At 42.3% G+C, this 17,755-nt stretch overlaps 1 protein-coding gene across 4 annotated transcripts in view; it reads left to right on the forward strand.

Annotated features, from left to right (window-relative positions):
- Positions 1-17,755, forward strand: part of ARHGEF28 (Rho guanine nucleotide exchange factor 28) — a 346,228-nt gene that overhangs the window by 242,792 nt on the left and 85,681 nt on the right. For all 4 annotated transcript variants that reach the window (XM_068248416.1, XM_068248426.1, XM_068248435.1 and 1 more), the window contains 3 exons: positions 4,343-4,638; positions 8,296-8,488; positions 9,914-10,025. In XM_068248416.1, the coding sequence (XP_068104517.1) occupies positions 4,343-4,638; positions 8,296-8,488; positions 9,914-10,025 (601 nt within the window). The remainder of the gene's footprint in view (positions 1-4,342; positions 4,639-8,295; positions 8,489-9,913; positions 10,026-17,755) is intronic.

Consider the following 17,755-nt stretch of genomic DNA (forward strand, 5'->3'; position numbering starts at 1 on the left):
ATATGCATGCAGTATAAAATGACTTACTACTTTGTCATGCAGCTTTCCCTGTAGAGAGCCTATGATTAAGTATTTATGTGCTAAAAGTATACCCTGGAGAATGATACTCAAATTAGCTCTGTCACTAAGTCGGTGGGAAGCCATCCAATGTAAGGAGGAAGTACTGTATTTTCGAACCATAAGATGCACTTTTTTTCTCCCCCAAAAGTTGGGGGGAAAAGTCAGTGTGTCTTATGGTCCGAAGGTGTCCCCCCATAAGTGACCCCTCTGTCCTCCTTTGTGCCTGTGTTCCCCTGTGTCTCTGGTGTTCCCCTTGTTCCTCCTGTGTCTCATCTGCACCCCTGGTAAATGATATACTTGCCACCGATGTATCGGTAAATCCAAATGATGTGGCAGGAGTTGAAGCCATTCAGTCGTTCCCTCCATGTGAAAGCCGCGGGCGGCGATGGTCTTGGAGGCGGGACCATGGCTCCTTCATTGGGTCAATCACTGCACTCGCTCAGTGGCAGCGAGTGCAGTGAGAGGACACCAGAGACATGGGGACAGAGATAGGAGGGCACAGGCACAAAGGAGGACCAAGGGGGCATAGGAGAACACCACAGGGTAACATAGGAGGCACGGGGAAGGAAGAGGGCATAAGAGGGGAAAAGGGGGACATGGGAGGACACCACAGGAGAACACAGGGGGACAGAGGAGGTCATAAAGGTGGCAAAGGAGGACTCAAGAGGTACAAAGAAGGCACAAGGGGGACATAATAATTTGGGGGGATTGACAGAAGAAGATCCACAAGATGCCTCTGCATCATAGACACACCGGGTTTAGTATATTTTTTTCCCCGGTTTTTGTACTCCAAACCTTGGTGCATCTTATGGTCCGGAACATCTTATGGTCTGAAAAATACGGTAACTTCCCTCTTTAGGTTACAAATGCCCTATCGGCCCTTTATAGGGATAGTTAATGAGATGCTAATTTCTTGACTTGCATGCAAATCTGATACAGATTGTATGCAGTTGGAATGGGGCCAGTCAGAGTGCTTCCTGTTGATTTGCATTGGCCCAGTGAAAAGAAGCATAAAATATGAATTCAATGTGGAAGCATGTCATTATTTGCATCTGTGGTTCTTAAATGTGATGATTTGCTTCACTGGCAGATATGGATGCTCTGCTCACAGCTGCATCCCCAGAATACGTCACCCCCTCCCCCATGCATGCGCATGTGCGCATTTCAGCCAAACTCTAGGGACGCTGTCTCTCGATTTAGTCCAGCATGGGATCATCCTATGTAGATCCCCTCTAGCACCACTCAGTGCCACATATTTACAAAATTACACTGGCGCCTATGCAAGAGGGCGGAGCTACAGCTTGTGAGCTGGCCCCGGCCTTGTCCCCTCCCCTCCAGATTCACACAACTAACGCACTCTGGACCACCCACATCCCCCTGCAGTACTGGAAAAAGGTAAGGCGGGGGTCACACTTGCCAAAATTGCATGCGTTTTTCCATATAGCAAAAATGCTCCTGAAAATCCACTCAATTGTATTATTATTATTATTTATTGTATTAATAAAGCTCCAACATATTATGCAGCACTGGACAATAAATAAAATGTTTCTCTATGTAGAATTGCATTGTAAGCGGTAATAGTGCGATTTTCTGAATGCAACAAATAAACAGGTTGTGTTGCTTTGTTCGCACCACAGATGAAAATCACATGTCATTCACACTATAATGTATTAAATTAAAACACATGCGATTTTACAGATAAAAATTTCACTAGCAGAAAAATGGCATCTCTTTTGGTGGTGAAAATAACCTCTGCTTTTCGCACTTGTAAGTTTGACCCTTGCCTAAGTGCTGGGGGAGTTGTGGGTGATCCAGAAACTGGACTGGAAAGGGGCAAGGCAGGTGCAATGCCAACTGAAAGAAAAGTGGATCATTTGCTCACTGTAACAAGTGAAACAAGGTGGTTGTTTGTTTTGTTTTCTTGCTGTGAACATCCAGTTCTCTGTGGGCATCTTCATATATGTGCAACACGGTGGCAATGCTGGGTCCCCGGGTTCAAATCCCACCCAGGTCAACATCTGCAAGGAGTTTGTATGTTCTCCCTGTGTCTGAGTGGGTGTCCTCCAGGTACTCTGGATTCCTTCCACATTCCAAAAACATACAGATAAGTTATTTGGCTTCCCCTAAATTGTCCCTAGACTATGATACATACACTACATGATACATACATAGACATAAATAATACTATACTTCAGTAGAGGAAAACACTTGGCACACAGCTGGTTAAGTGGGGGACACAGCTAACTCCAATATGTCTGCATTAGGCTTCACCATACAACAGCACCCAGTAGTCAGCTTACAGTCCAAGCAAACGGAAGTGCATCAAGCTTTTTGGACAGTGCAGGGCACAAACTCAAATACGAAGTACACAAAGACAGCGCTGTGCACCTTCCTCTTGCATGTTTATTGTTTCCGTCTTTAAGCCAACAGCCAGTAGTGATGACATTAAGAAAACAGAACTGTCAAACCTGGATCGATGGGGATGCCGGGGTGTGCGGGGAAGAGGTGACCAGGGGATGTACGGACGGCACTACAGCCGTTTCACGCCGTCTGGCGCTTGTTCACGTGCATGTGAACAAGCGCCAGACGGCGTGAAACGGCTGTAGTGCCGTCCGTACATCCCCTGGTCACCTCTTCCCCGCACACCCCGGCATCCCCATCGATCCAGGTTTGACAGTTCTGTTTTCTTAATGTCATCACTACTGGCTGTTGGCTTAAAGACGGAAACAATAAACATGCAAGAGGAAGGTGCACAGCGCTGTCTTTGTGTACTTCATAAATAATACTATGGTAGGGATTAGATTGTGAGCCCCTCTGAGGGACAGTTAGTGACAAGACAATATACTCTGTACAGTGCTGTGGAAGACAGGGGCGCCTATTAGGTAGATTGCGAAGGACTTCATAGTAGATCCCGACCCCACTACATTTTCCATTCTGTATATATAATTGTGCTCCTACAATTGTACAGAGGTAGATCATTTTTACTTGCTAATTTTTTAAAGTAGCTCACAAGCCATAAAAGCGTGGGCACCTCTGGTGTAAGATGTCGCTATAAATACACAATAATAATATCTTACCATAAGTGAGATAGATCACTTTAAAGCGCACCTGTACTCAGAACTTCCTCTCTGCTCTAAAAGATATGCAACATAATAACCTTTAGAGAAAAACATTTCTTTGCTACAGCTGATACAAATTCTGCAACAAATCTGCAGTGTGTCTACTTTCTGCTTTCATGGAAGCAGTCATTAATAACATCCTGTGTTTACCAATTAGCTGCTCTGCCAAGGCAGCCAGCTGACTCAGCTGAGATCAAATTACAGTTGTGATTAGCCACAGATGAGGGGGAATTAGACAGGCTAAGCTCTCTAAATACATACAGGGTGCATTTATCTGTTTTCCTTCTGTCCTGTGCAAGAGTTCAGGTCCACTTTGAACATTTAAGTCTATCTGGACGGATATATCCGTCCAGATAGACTGTGCAGCTGCTTTTACCCCACTCCCCCCAATAAGTGAATGGGAATATTCCAATTCACCGATCTAAGTTCCCCACAGAAAAAACAACGCTTTCTAATCAGAGAGCACCATATATTGTGATAGGGACATAATTTAAATGATGTAATAACCGGGACCAATGGGCAAATAAAATACATCAGTTTTAATTATGGTAACATGTATTAATTTTAAACTATAATGGCCAAAAACTGAGAAATGATTTTTTTTCCATATCTTTCTTAATCTTCCTGTTAAAATGTATTTAGAAAAAATAATTCTTGGAAAAATGTACCACCCAAAGAAAGCTTAATTAGTGGCTGAAAAAAACAAGATATAGATCAATTAATTGTGATAAGTTGTGATAAAGATTTTGGCGAATGAATGGAAGGTGAACTTTGCTCGGATGCATACAATTTTCGACACTGTAGGCTGAAGTGGTTAAGGCAGGTACAAAGCAAACTCTATTTTACTGACAGTGTGAAACAAGGTTTTTTTGTTGCTGTGAACATCCAGTTCTCTGTGGGCGTCTTCATACATGAGCGTAAGTGAGATGGATCACTTTAAATTATGCTAATTTCTGGTTATTGTTTTGTTACGAATGTCACACACATTTTTCGCATCCCTTCCCTGTTATTAGCGCGTCCCAGAATAATGGTGTAATGTTAGTATGACCTCTCTCTGATTTGCGCTCACAAAAGGACTACACTGTGGGTTTGTTGGTAATTTCTCGGATGTAGGTAAGCTTGATTTTTACCGTTTAACTTATTTAAGCTTTTAATACATTTAGGTGAATAATTCAGAGATTAACTTCAGTCACCTGGAAAATGCTGGCTGTGAAGTTTCCTATACAGACCAGTCTGACCCCGCCCTGACACCTGAGAGCTCTGTGAGAGCTGCGAGTCTCTCCACCTGTGCTTCCCCTGAGAATTCTCGAGCTGAGGCAAACAATGCGGACAGTGCACACCCTCCCGCCTACACCTTACCATCCAGGCTTTCCACACCTGCAGGCAATAGCCGACAATGCAGAACGCTGGGATACAGCACAGACAGAAATGCCGTGTTTGCGGCTTACAAGAAAAGAAGGTAAGGAGTGGCTCTGTAAAATGTAAGCCTTTACGGCCATTGGAGTACACCAGCAAAACAGAAAAGCTGGCTTAATCTGTGTAGCTGCACGTTTGCTGTACTGAATATGCACTCAATAACGGGTACTTGTCCAGTCAGACGTAATGACTAATATGTAAGCGTAATTTGTCAAGAATATTTGATCCAGGATAAATAAATTGGTTAGTAGGTTTCTAAGCCTGTAGCCAAATTGGCTGGGGAATGTGTGTTTGCTTCTGTATAACTATGGTGGGCACGATACATTGGAGCCCCTGGCCTAGACTGATGTAAAGGCCCGTACCCAAGACGCAATTTTTTTCAACGATTTTTCAGACGACCGGTGCTACGTTCTCGCAACGTGGGTACATGTGTGCGATAACACGGACGTCGTTTGGCGTTGCGTGGTGATGACGACCGTTACAGTGGATAAGATCTTTAAGATCCCTGATGACTGCAACCATTTGACTTTCCGTTCACGCCCGTCTTGTGACATTGCGCATACCCACCAGCCGGAACATGGTTCGTTGAACGCTCATCATAAGGGGGGGCGTCGCTGGATCCATCTTCCTCCGTCGGGTGGGGAGTATTCAGCTTTAGTGTATACCTTTGTCTCTTGCCGTATGTAGATGTTTAGGAGATAAGCAGTAGACTGTGATAGGAATCAATCCTGATTGAACTGTTGTGGGTAGTGAAAGTGTGCAGTATGTATGTGGGACTATACTCTGGTTGGCTGATTTAAAGTGTACCAGAGGCGACATGTGATATGAGATAAACGTGCATGTACAGTGCAAAACGTGTAAATAACCGGGTTGTTTTACTTTTATTTTGCTTCCTGAAAGAGTTAATTTTTACGCATGGAAGTGTCTGTCTTGTCGGTAGCTTGTCAGGAATATGGTAAACAGAAAACAACTTCTGGGAGCAGAGGGTGATCAAAAAGGTCAATAGTTCATATATTTTTATTTAGGGACAATTAATAGGCTGCCACTGAGCAGAGACAACAAAATCATATTACTTTGTACATGTTCAAATATAAAATTAAAACCATGGGATATCTAAAAAGTCATTTTTAGGATTAAGAGGATAAATACAATTATTTATCTCATCAGTTTATTTTCACCTCAGGTTCACGTTAAGGGGTTGTCATATTAAAGGGTGGTACTAGGAGCCGGTTTCATGGGGATAGTTAAAATATCGGGAATGTATAGTATTACCAATATTTTACCACCATCAACCTGCTCTCACACTAATCCTCCCTTCAAATTCCTACCACTAACCCCCATTTCTAATGCCTCACAGTGGCTAGTGATAGTCGATCGGCTAGTGTTACCTGAAAGCATTAGCCGAAGTACTAGTTGATCGGCTAGTGATAGCTGATCGGTTAGTGTTGACCTCTCAACTCCCCACCTCAGCACAGCGTAACTGCAATTTAACATTGCGGGTTAATACACAGCCGCCAAACCCGGTGCCCAGTACCCTGTACTGGCTTTTCCTTCATGCATATGGGTACAGTTAGAAAATTTGGGAGCTTGTAAATAATAAAAACGTGAATGTGTGTGCAGACAGGCTTAAATAAGAGGGATATCACTGATATTATGCAAGTGTGTGTGTATACACTGTGCGTGTGCACTATCTGTGTGTGTATACACTGTGTTTGTGTATAATGCTGGGCATACACGGCTCGATTTTGCCGCTCGATTCTCCCGTTCGATCGTTTTGCCGATCGATTCCTCAGTCAATTCTCTTATCTTCTGCTAGTTTTTCTTATATTTTTCCATTCACTTCAATCCAGAATCGAGCGGCGAAGCGATCAGGTAGGAGATCAGACATGTCGGAAATTATCTATCGAGCCATCTTATTGGCTCAAAAACGAGCCGTGTATTCCCAGCATAAGGTGTGTATGCGTCTACACTTTGTCTTTGTGTGTGTACACTGTTTGTGTACACAGTGTGTGTGTATATACACTGTGCGTGTACACTTTGGGTGTTTGTGTGTGTACACTATATGTGCTTGTGTACAAGATGTGTGTTTGTGTACACGACTTATGTATGTGTGTACACAGTGTACAAAATGTGTGTGTACAATTGTTTGTGTACACGATGTGTGTGTACACCAGTACAGATACATAGTGTGCGCAGAGAGGCAGATATGCAGTTGCAGCGCAAGCTTTGCAGTGACATTCTGGCTGGATGTAGCTACTCCTGAACAGCTGGTTTACCTGTGAAAGCGCTGAAAGGCAGGTGAAGGGTGAGGACTGGGAGATATGGTTACTTGAAATTCTTTGTTCCTATTGCTGAACTTCACTCATTATCATGACACAAACTTGTCAGGGATTTACCTCTATGGTGACAGAAGTGACACTAGAGAAGTCATTAGAAGTAAATAGTTTTTACAGCGTACACTGCAGTAACATCATGCATTTTGTAGGAGGAGCTGCAGTCTGGGTTTAAACGAGGACTCTACCAAGTGTAGATAGCTTCTTAATCGTCAGTCTTTCTGTAATATACAGTATAGCTTAAGTGCAATGTACACCCTCCCCCCCAATTGCCCCCGAAGCAGCTGCCAACACATGCTGACTAATGTCTTGAATTAGTTACAGTAACTGACTGCAAGATTGGCTGACATTTTGTTAGGTTAAGTTGACCTGTCTTGATAAAGAACAGAGGGGGTATTTGGACCAGGAGAAGGAAGGTGATGGTGGGGGTAAATAAATGGCTTTCTTTCTCTCTCCTTTCTCTCTTTGTTTCTCTCCTCAGTCTCTTTTCTGTTCTCTCTCTCTTCTCTTTGCTCATCTCAGTCTTGTCTCTCTCTCTTCTCTCTTTCTTGTTTCACTTTTCTCTTTTATCCTCTTGTTTATCTTATCCTTCTCTTCCTTATCTCTCTCCTCTCTAGCCTTCTCTCATTTCTCACTCTTCTCTCCTCTCTCTCTCTCTCTCACCTCTCTTTCTCTCTCTCCTTTTTCTCTTCTCTCTCACTCCGCTTTCTCTCTCTCTCTCTCTCTCTCTCTGCCCTCTCTTCCCTTTCTCTCCAATCCAATCCAAGAAAAGCTTTATTGGCAGGACCGAATACATTTAGCATAGCTAAAGCAAAACATTAGCCTTAGCATGGGAGGGGGTGGTTGTGGGGTTATAGACATGAGGAGGGTATGGGCGACATTATACAGTGTATAAAGTCCATAGAGGAGGGTATATGGGGCAGTACTATAAAGATTATACAGTCCATGAGGTATAATCTCTCTCTATCTCTCCTATCTCTCCCCTTTCTCTCTTCTCTCCAGGAGTATTCATGTTAAAAATTTGAAAATGTTAAGATTAGAATATGTGGAGTTGGGGCGAAATGAGCCCCGGTAACATTCAGCTGCATTGCTGTCAGTCTAATCTAACCTGCACACGCTAGATTTTGTTGCTTGAAACAATTGATCATGATTGTTGTTGAGAATGACAGACCCTCTGCTAAAATAAGAATTTACAGTTCAGCGTTTGACTGGCCATGTATGATTTGCCACCATAGTGCACATGACCAAAATTTGGTGAGAGAAGACCATGTTGTATAATGCCCTCAGAATCCGTGTTTTTTGTTGCTATGGGTTTTTTTTCTGTTTTGCACGCATCAGCGGTAATGTTCACTTTATAATGTATTCAGTTCCAGCTTAGATGGTCTTGATGCAGACAGTGACGGTGAAGAAAGCTATAGCAGGTATGACAACTCTGCCTCGTCTGCTAAAGAGGACTCTTCTGGCCATCTCGGAAACAGTGGTGATGAACTGGATTCCCCTGAGACTAATCCTGATTACCAAATGAGACAAGTTGGGACTCTACCCTTCGCACAGAGTAAGGTATTGTCATTCACATCAGATACTTTATTCCTCCGGATCTTTCTTCAAGTGGTATGAAAGTCAGTTTACTCTTTGCTCTAAAAGATTACTTACAGCATAAATACTATTACCACAAAAAAATTGGTAGCAGAAAAGCATTCAAACAGTTAAGCACAGCACTTTCCTCTTTAGTGGAAAGCTTGGTGCTGAATTCAAACAGGTAATTGCATTATCTTTTGTTTACTTTCCTTTGTCAGCTACAATTAGTAAACAGCAACATAGTGCTGAAACTGAGCACATAGTAGAAGCAAAAAGAGCTGAGAAATGATCACTAGATAATTCTTAATATATAAATACAGCAGCTTTGCAATGGTAGCCTGCACAGCAGATAAACTGTACTTTGGGAATTTATAATGTGCAAACAGACAATATTACTTGTGCACAACAGTAAACATGGTAACTGTATTGGTAATAAAACTTTGGAAAACCTGTTTTTCTTGAATGTTATGTCAGTTTATTCCAGCTTCAAAACACAAAATCACAATAGGAATAGCAGGAAATACTATGTAACATAACAATTTTAGGCACAGATGTCTAGTTGCTCAGAGGGTAAGCTTACTATTATCTCTGCTTAATATCCCTTTTGTGCCTTTATAATTATCCTACCTGTCTTTGGCTCAAAGTAATATCATCTTCCCAGTCAAATTCAGCTAGTTTGGAACCACCATCTTTCATAATTATGCAATATCCAGTTCAATTTAGAAGGCTTTGCAGTGAGCAAAATACAATCAAAGTGGCACATAAAAGTTCTCTGCTATAAAGCACGCTTTTATATTTGTGGTATACTTCCAGCACCACAAGCTTCAACAGTTTCAGATTTATTTTGTACTTGTTCTTGGGCCACGAGATGCTATATTTTGATGCCCATCCATGTCTACGGCGGTTTTTTTTTTTTAAAACTCCTTTTATATTCTTTACCATATTCACACAAATAAAGGAGGTTTTCAGTTATGTCGTCTTTCTCATACAGTCTTCGCTTTACAGGAAACATAAAAAATCCAGCCATAGTATTACTATTATTATTATTATTATTATTTGATTTAAAAAAGCATCAACCTATTCTGTGGCGCTGTTCAAAGTAAGTCCTATGGCTTATCCTTTGGCTTAGCAGTTGTTAACAGACTTTGCAATAGTCTACAGACATACTGGCATTGAGTGATAAAGGTATGACCATAGCCTAGTTTGGGCAGTGCTGCTAGCTTCAGTGCTGAAGTTATGTTTTTAATTACTAAAATGTAAAAAATTATTCTCAATCAACATATTAAGAGTAGTGAAACTGTGAAGATATAATAATTCATAACTTCAGTATAATACACACAAAGAGAGATAAATACAAAGTGTGCATACAGTAGATGTACAACTATAACCTATTGTGTTTCTCTCCAGGATCCTTTGGCCTCTGGTCTCAGATTCCGTTCTTACTCTTATTCCTCTCCCAAAAATTCCCTTGGGAAGCCCCGCCTAACCCGTGACCTTTCCATTGGAGAACCTGGGGATGGTAAGTCTGGATGTCACATGACTGTACAGAGATGTTTGGGGATGTGTTTGTCATAGCTACATAGTGCACATTTCATATCTGTAATACCAAAGTAGTGTTCCCTGTGGGTATGTAACGATTGGTGTCAGCAAGCACTGCTATTCTGATTATTGGTGATCTGCAGTATCACCAATAATACAGATGCTATACCTGATTATATGGTGATCTGCAGAATCACCAATAATGCAAGTATAGCGTGACACGATACAATCGTATGCAAGAGAGTGCTTGGTATAATAGAGCATCTCTATAGGGCACAGAAATACAACCTCCAGCAAGCTGGAACAGCAGACAACAATAATAATATACAGTGTAAATTCAAGTCTGTGGAAATATCCACCACACCGTAATTCCTCAGAGGTGTGGTTACCTCTGAATGGGAACCCTCTGCGTGAGATCCTCCAAAGGACGGAGTGGAGGAGTCTCGGCCTCTAGCAGCAAGGGTTTGCTAGTCGCGGTCGTCTCAAAGAGGCAAGCCTCTGATAGAACCCTACAGTGGAAGACGTTCCACTGAAGGGAGAAAGGTCAGACAAAATGAGGTTCGGCAACAGATCAGGCGGCAGCAGTACAGAAACGTGAGACAAGAGAATAGTCGAAAACCAAGCCAATAGTCGATAACGGTACGGGCTGGCGAAGTACAGAATCGGGAAGCAGAAGAGTAGTCAAGACAGGCACAGAATCATACACGATAAATCAAACAGTATAATATGTGTATATAATGGCGATAAACCAATATATAACACAATATCAGAGACAAGGCTGACTAGGTCTGAGTGCTGACACCGGGTATCGCAAACACAGACGAAGTGTGACTGAAAAGCACTTCCTTATATACTGCCTGGGAGAGAAGTCTCCACCCCAGGCAGCAACCAATCAGAGCAGGCTAAAATGTCAGCTGACCTCCAGGTCAGCTGACACGCTTTCTAAGAGTATAAAGGCGTGTCTGTCGTGCGCACACGCCCCCTGGAGGCAAGATGGCAGAGCCCTGGTGAGCAGCATGCTGGTGAGTTTGGAGCAGAGTGCTCGGACAGGTTTGCGCAGCGGATGCGGGCGAATTTCCTCATCCAGCGTTGGAAAGTCGCTTGCCGGATTGGATGCGACCATATTTCCGCAATCCATCCGGCGTTGCGGATTTTTAGTTACAGGGTTCTTGTAGGAGATCGCTGCAATGTACCATCTCAGTCCATAGTAGTAGAATCGAATCTGTTATGATCAGTTCTGATAAGTCTGTAAAAACTGTTAGCGATCTGCAACATAGGAGCTTTTACATTTACAGCAACTGAGTTGCTGTCTGTGTAGGTGATCTTATTTCTACCCTTGAGCCCCATACACACCCTCAACAGCGGTCTTTTATGCAGCACAATTATCAAACAACTTTTGTTGTGAAACAACCCAAAAAAAGTTTGCTATTGTTCGCACAACAGTTGGATTGACGTCTAATCAGTCTTATCAGTTGTGTGAACAATTGCAAGCAACTTTTTTTTTTGATAGTTTCAACTTGTTTCACAACAAAAGTTGTTTAATAATTGTGCTGCATAAAAGACCACTGTTGAGCGTGTGTATGGGGCTTTAGATGCAGAAGTTACAGTACATGTGTTTCTCTGTTGCTATTGTTCATTTATATATATAAAATCAGGTGTGTGTGTGTGTGTGTATGTACATATGTGCCACCATCACTCAAACGCCTTGACTGATTTCAACAAAAATTTGTATACAGATCCCTTACTACCTATGAAGATATGTTCTGTGGGTCTCGCATCCCCCTTGCACATCTGGGCAGAACCACAAACAGCCAATTCGATTTCACCCATTCATGTCGATGGAAAATCTGTAAAAGGCTGCCATTCTCAAACTGTTAATCACAGGGGTCTTAAACTTGGCACAGTTGGTCACTGGGTGACTGATTAGTATTCAAAAAAGTTGGTGGAGCCTACAACAGCCAATCAAAATTTATCTATTGATTTTCAAGGGGAATATTTAAACTGCTGCAGTTCTTACAATGTTAATGGCAGAGGCCTCAAACTTGCTACAGTCGGTCATTGGGTGACGGGGGTTTAAATTCAGAAAAGGGGAGGTGGAGCCCCCCCACTCACTCACTCATATTTGTTTGTTTGATAAACTGCCTCCATTCTCACATTATTGATGCCAAGGACCCTAAAGTTCACAAACTTGGTCATTGGGTGACTGCATGACTGGTTACAAAAAGTAGGCAGGGCCAACAACCACATTTTGTAATTGTAGCCATTCTTACACTTTAGTTGACTGGAATTAATATTCAAGCAACTGGGTGGAGCCTACAACAGCCAATCAAAATTCACCTATTGATTTTCAAGCGGAATGTGTTAAATTGCTGCCATTTTTTCACTGTTACTGGCAGAGGCCTCAAACCTGCTAGAATTGATCATTGGTTGACTGGGGTTCAAATTCTGAAAAGGGGGCGGAGCCACAAACAACCAATCAGATTTGTTTGATTGATTTTAATGGGGAAATTTAAACTGCTTCCATTCTCATATTTTTTTATGCCAAGGACACCAAAGCTCACAAACTTGGTCAATTGAGTGACTGTGTGTCCCGGTTAGACAAAGTGGGCAGAGCCAAAAACAACCAAATACATACCTGGGAAATGTCAGGTCTTCAGCTAGTGTATCTATAACATTATTGGCAAAGTTTTACAGCGGTCAGTCCACGCATAGCTGGTATCTGGTATTAAGAGGATGCTGAGGGGTCCAGTTACACATTAAACCTCAGATCTGCGTTTCTGGAACAAAGGAATACCCAGGCAGCTTATGGTGACCGAGAACCACCAGAAATGTAACGGCCAGCATGAGCTGGTCTGGCTCTTCCTGCAGCCAGGAGGATTGATTGCAAGATTGGAGAGAAAACAATCAGGATCCCCATGTTGCTGGGGGAGAGCATGACAGATGTGCACTATTAATCTTAAAGTTGTCTGATTATAGTTGAAAAATGTACTTAGTTGGATTATGATCAGGTTTATAAAATATTAGTGTTGCATCATTTTTTTTTCCTTTGCAAACACTCAGCTTTGAAACCATCAAACCATTATAGAACCTGACCATAATAGGTTTCATAACAGCGCTCTTGGCTTCAGGTTGTTCATTACATTATAGTTTTCAAAAAAAACAATAGTAGCCTGAAAAAGAAAAAAGACGAACAAAACGAGAAGAAAGCAGAGGAGAGAAAGCACCTGGAACTGTGAGATAAGTGAGTGCAGCAAGGAAGACAGAGTAAGGGGGAAAGCAGGGTAATGTTTTTACTCTAGTATACCAGCTACCCAGTCAAATTGTGGATCGTCTACCATCTGTCTCATGATCTGGAATCAAACATGGGGAGCGAGGGTGAGGCAGAGTTTTTGAGTTCCAACAAAGAAAAGAAGTTTCTTCATTTTGTTTTTAACTAATGTCAAAGTAGGTTTTGTTCCTGCTTTGAGATGGTGCATGCAGCGTCACTGGTTGGTCACTTATTCCGACACTTTCACTGTCTAAATCAGTATCCCTGCTTTACCCTGGTAGTAAGTACTGCAGCGGTGCCTTGGGGTATCGGACATTAGTGTGCTGCATGGGTTTCTGTGTCTGATATATGTACCCTTCCATATGCTGGAGAACAGCAACTTCTTGCATGTCCAAACAGCTGTTCCTCCAAAACTGGAGGGCTGCAGATAGAGGCCGAAAGGAATTTATGCACATGGGTTCAAACTTTGTAAGTGCTAATTACAGAATGTGCTGCAGGATTCATCACACTCTCTGCCACCTATGTATATGTGCTGAGACCTTCTTCAGTAATTCAGGGTTGCCATCTTGCTGTCTAATTCCCTGTACAACCCCCCCCCCCCCCAAACACACACACACACACACACACACACACACACACACACACACAGAAAGAAATATGACCTTGATGAAAATTTAAAAAGGTTCATCCTTTGAATAGCTGAATTAATGTAATTTAAGCGTTCAAAGCCTGTTAAACATTTACAGCATAATGTACAAATGTGTTGTTTCAGTGGAACAACCAAGCAATTGCAAAGTAAAGGATGTTCGATTTTATTTTATCCACAAGATGGCGACAAGGCGCTGCCCACATTTTTTTCAAGGCATGATTACAGCCTTTCCCGGGTTCTTCTCAAGCTTAACCTTATTTACATAGCATTTTGAGCCTGAATAAAGCTGAGCAGTTTAAGGCACTTTTATCTCTTTGACCGCTCCCACCCAGATACTTATGGACTTATTCACTAAGTAAAAGGCAGTAATATTATGCAACATGCACTAACTCCTAGTACTGAATGAGAATTCTTGGATTGAGCAGTAAAGTGAAGACTGTCTGCTGTGGGTTGCACTATATCCTTGTCCTATGCCTGTCCCAATGAATAATGATCAGATCCACCAGGATGGATCTTCAGATCTGCAGATGATTGTTAGATATGCAGATGAATGTCTGTTAAACAAGGTGTGTATGATGATCTGCAGATATCATAGACTATGAATGCATTTTGCAGGAACGGATCTTTTGCAGGAACGGATCTTTTGCAGATACTGATCTTTTGAATGTGTGCAGCATCTTTGTGTACATCATATTGCAAAGATTTTTATGGGGAGTTCAGCTCAATAGAATAGACTGTGTAGAGTATAGGCTCGTACACACGTCATCCGCCGGGCGGATCGCTCAGAAACAGCCTTATCAGTCCGCCGACAGACTGTACACACGCTGTACTGTCTGCTGAAAATCCGCCCAGCGGGAGGTGCCGACGTCTGGACGGACCCGTCATTGGCTTCAGTATGACGTGTGTACAAGCCTTATGGCTCTCATACTACATGGAATGGGATAAAATTGGTCTGTGATCTTGCCTTCTCCAAAGACTTTTATCTCAAGTGTGTATGTAGCATAAGCACGTTTAGTAAATCCTCTGACATTAGCAAAGCACAGATTGGCAACAGAAAAAGAGCACATTATAAAGTTTCCATGAATAAATTCCTTCTTTTCTTGGTGCTCTAACAGTTGATGGGCTGGTCTTCCATATTTCATATGCCATCAAATACATTCAGATGTGTTAAGTTTATTTGCATTTTGATGTAACGCGGCACTCAAGTGATTGTTTTGTGTAAGGAGCTCATTAGAGATCAGCAGAAAATATAAACGTGGTCATAGAGGAAAACATTACAGTTTTAAAAGTAGAACAGATTTTTTTTCTTCCTCTTTTTAAAAACTAGGAAGGTGACAATTTTACACTGGGAAAGACCTGTAAAAGGTTCTAAAAGGTCAAATCTCTTCCACATGAAATTTAGGCTTCTAATAATTCCCAACTGATTTTGTAGCGGGCAATTTAACTGAAACCTTTTCTGATGTTTGGGAGCCACTAAAATAAGAGAATTTTTGTTGCCTAGATGTGACAGCAATATTTCTATCATATTCAATGACATTATAATTATACCTGAAAATGTACTGCAAGATAACTTAAAGTACACCTGAAGTGAGAAACTGCCATATTTTTCTCCTTTTATTCCATTTCCTCTGGGCACTCAGGTTTCCTCCCAGATCCCAAAAACATACTGATAAGTCTATCGGCATCCACTTAAGTTGGATGGTAACCTAATGGAAACAGGAAACACTGCCCTTGCAACCTTACAATATAGAGCAGCAGTGTCAAATTAAAATACAAAGTGGGCCGAAATTGTACACTTAGTCGCGGGCCAACCTCAATGTCTACTGGCCACCTTCCTCCCTGATAAAGGTCCCTGTCTAGTAATCCTCCCTCCCCTATACAGTACCTTGGTGTCTAGTGACTCCCTTATATAGTTCCCTGGTGTCTAGAGGCCCCCACCCTCCCCTATACAGTTCCCTAGTGTTTAGTGCTTTCCCCCTACCTCCCCATATGGCTTCACTGGTGTTGTAGGGCTTCACCTCTAATATAGTTTTCCTCGTGGTTTAGAGTGGGCCAAACATAATGTAAAGTGGGGGAAACCACTTGAGGGCCAAATGTAATGGCCTTGGGCCGAAGTTTGACATGCATGATCTAGAGTAAGGAATTAATGTGGGAATTAATTTATTAGTTCTTTCCATATAGTAATCAGCAGAGAACCCTCCAGGTGTGCAGGAAATGAGATCATCTGCATTTCTAGCAGCAGAGTGTATAATTACTGCTTATCTTCTGTACAGCATAAAATGTCTCCGCCTGTCAGAGAGGAGGGATGCAATAAGTGTATGGTACAGAGCCAGGTTCAGCTCTGTGTTTCCTTCATGTAATAAACACTGGATGGATTTCTGTGTGTCTGGCACACTGACATGCCAATGTGTTATTACATAACGTGCTCCCAGCCCGAGGCACGGCACTCACTGATTAATGTTACACAGCACTTTATAGGTTGTGAATGTAATCCGTGATTATCTGTGAAGTGCAGAGAGATGTGATATGTGAGACTAGAGCCTGGGATTGGAGGCTAATGGAGTACAATGTTAGCTATGGTTTGGTGCTCAGCAATGGGAATGTTCCTTACATCTGACTTCCTTTGTATTGATCACTTTGTGACTAACTCTTCTCAGGTGTATCCCATTGTCGCACGATCTATTGACAGAATGAGAAATCCTGGTGGTGATTTTTTAGTTGTATGAAAAAATCGAGAAAGCTTGGGGCTCATAGTGTCAACAAGGAATACAAAACTTTATTAGTTACAGCACTGACATAAAATTCTCCACCACGATATAACCTACTAATTATCATCGACAATACAAAAATTAAAAGCAAGAGCTCAGCAGATAGCCTCATGCACCAGCATATACATAATATATTTCTCCATTGCAATGCGTGTATGGCATGAACATATACATACAACCATCATTTGCCCGCGCATTCACATCTAAATGCACCGTGCCTGGTAACGTGTAATATTTACAGCACTCAGCAACAAGGATTAAGCTTGATCCATTTAGGTTATATACTTGTGACAGTCACATCCTGTTTGTATATCTAAGTTGCACATCATATTGAGTTGTGGTATAGAGGGATCTCACCAACATCGACGTGGTACTCCGTATGAACCCACAAAGCCGCCTCACGTGGACCCAGCTGATCCTGTCGGTCCTATCGCTCCTGCTCAGTCGCAGCAGGGGATTCCTCTGTGATGATTCGCCGGCAAGGGGAAGGAGCACGCCAGGCGCGGAGCAATGGCGGGCACACGCTGCTGTGGAGCAAACAGCTGATCGAGACTCCGCCCACCGATGCGTTTCGAACCGCCCAGGTTCTTTCTCAAGGTGTGGCTAGCTCCTGACTTGTCGCTCTTTTTACAATCCGTGCCACGCTCATCCACCAGCAACAAAGGGAAGCAAGTCCAAGAAGGGGAGGAGAGGAGAGAGACGGGGGAGGGAGGAGTGTATACTCCAGCCAATTCGTGAACGTCCCACTCACCACATCATCGTAGCCTAGAGACACAGCAAGGTTTTAAACATTCCAGTCACCTGAAGCTACAATATGATCCAGATGAAGGAGTTTAGTGCAGGGCATATGTCCATTATAACAGTTCCAATTTTCCATTAAATTTCACACCACAATACCATTCAAGGTGCTGTCCATATGCCATTCAGTGGCAATACCATCTTTTAATTCTCAAAATTCCAATCTTGCTTCACAATAGAATCCTCATATATCACATAGATTTCCACTGTCCAACTGTGGTGGGCAT

The sequence above is a fragment of the Hyperolius riggenbachi genome, chromosome 1 (assembly GCF_040937935.1).
Source record: "Hyperolius riggenbachi isolate aHypRig1 chromosome 1, aHypRig1.pri, whole genome shotgun sequence".
NCBI lineage: Eukaryota > Metazoa > Chordata > Amphibia > Anura > Hyperoliidae > Hyperolius > Hyperolius riggenbachi.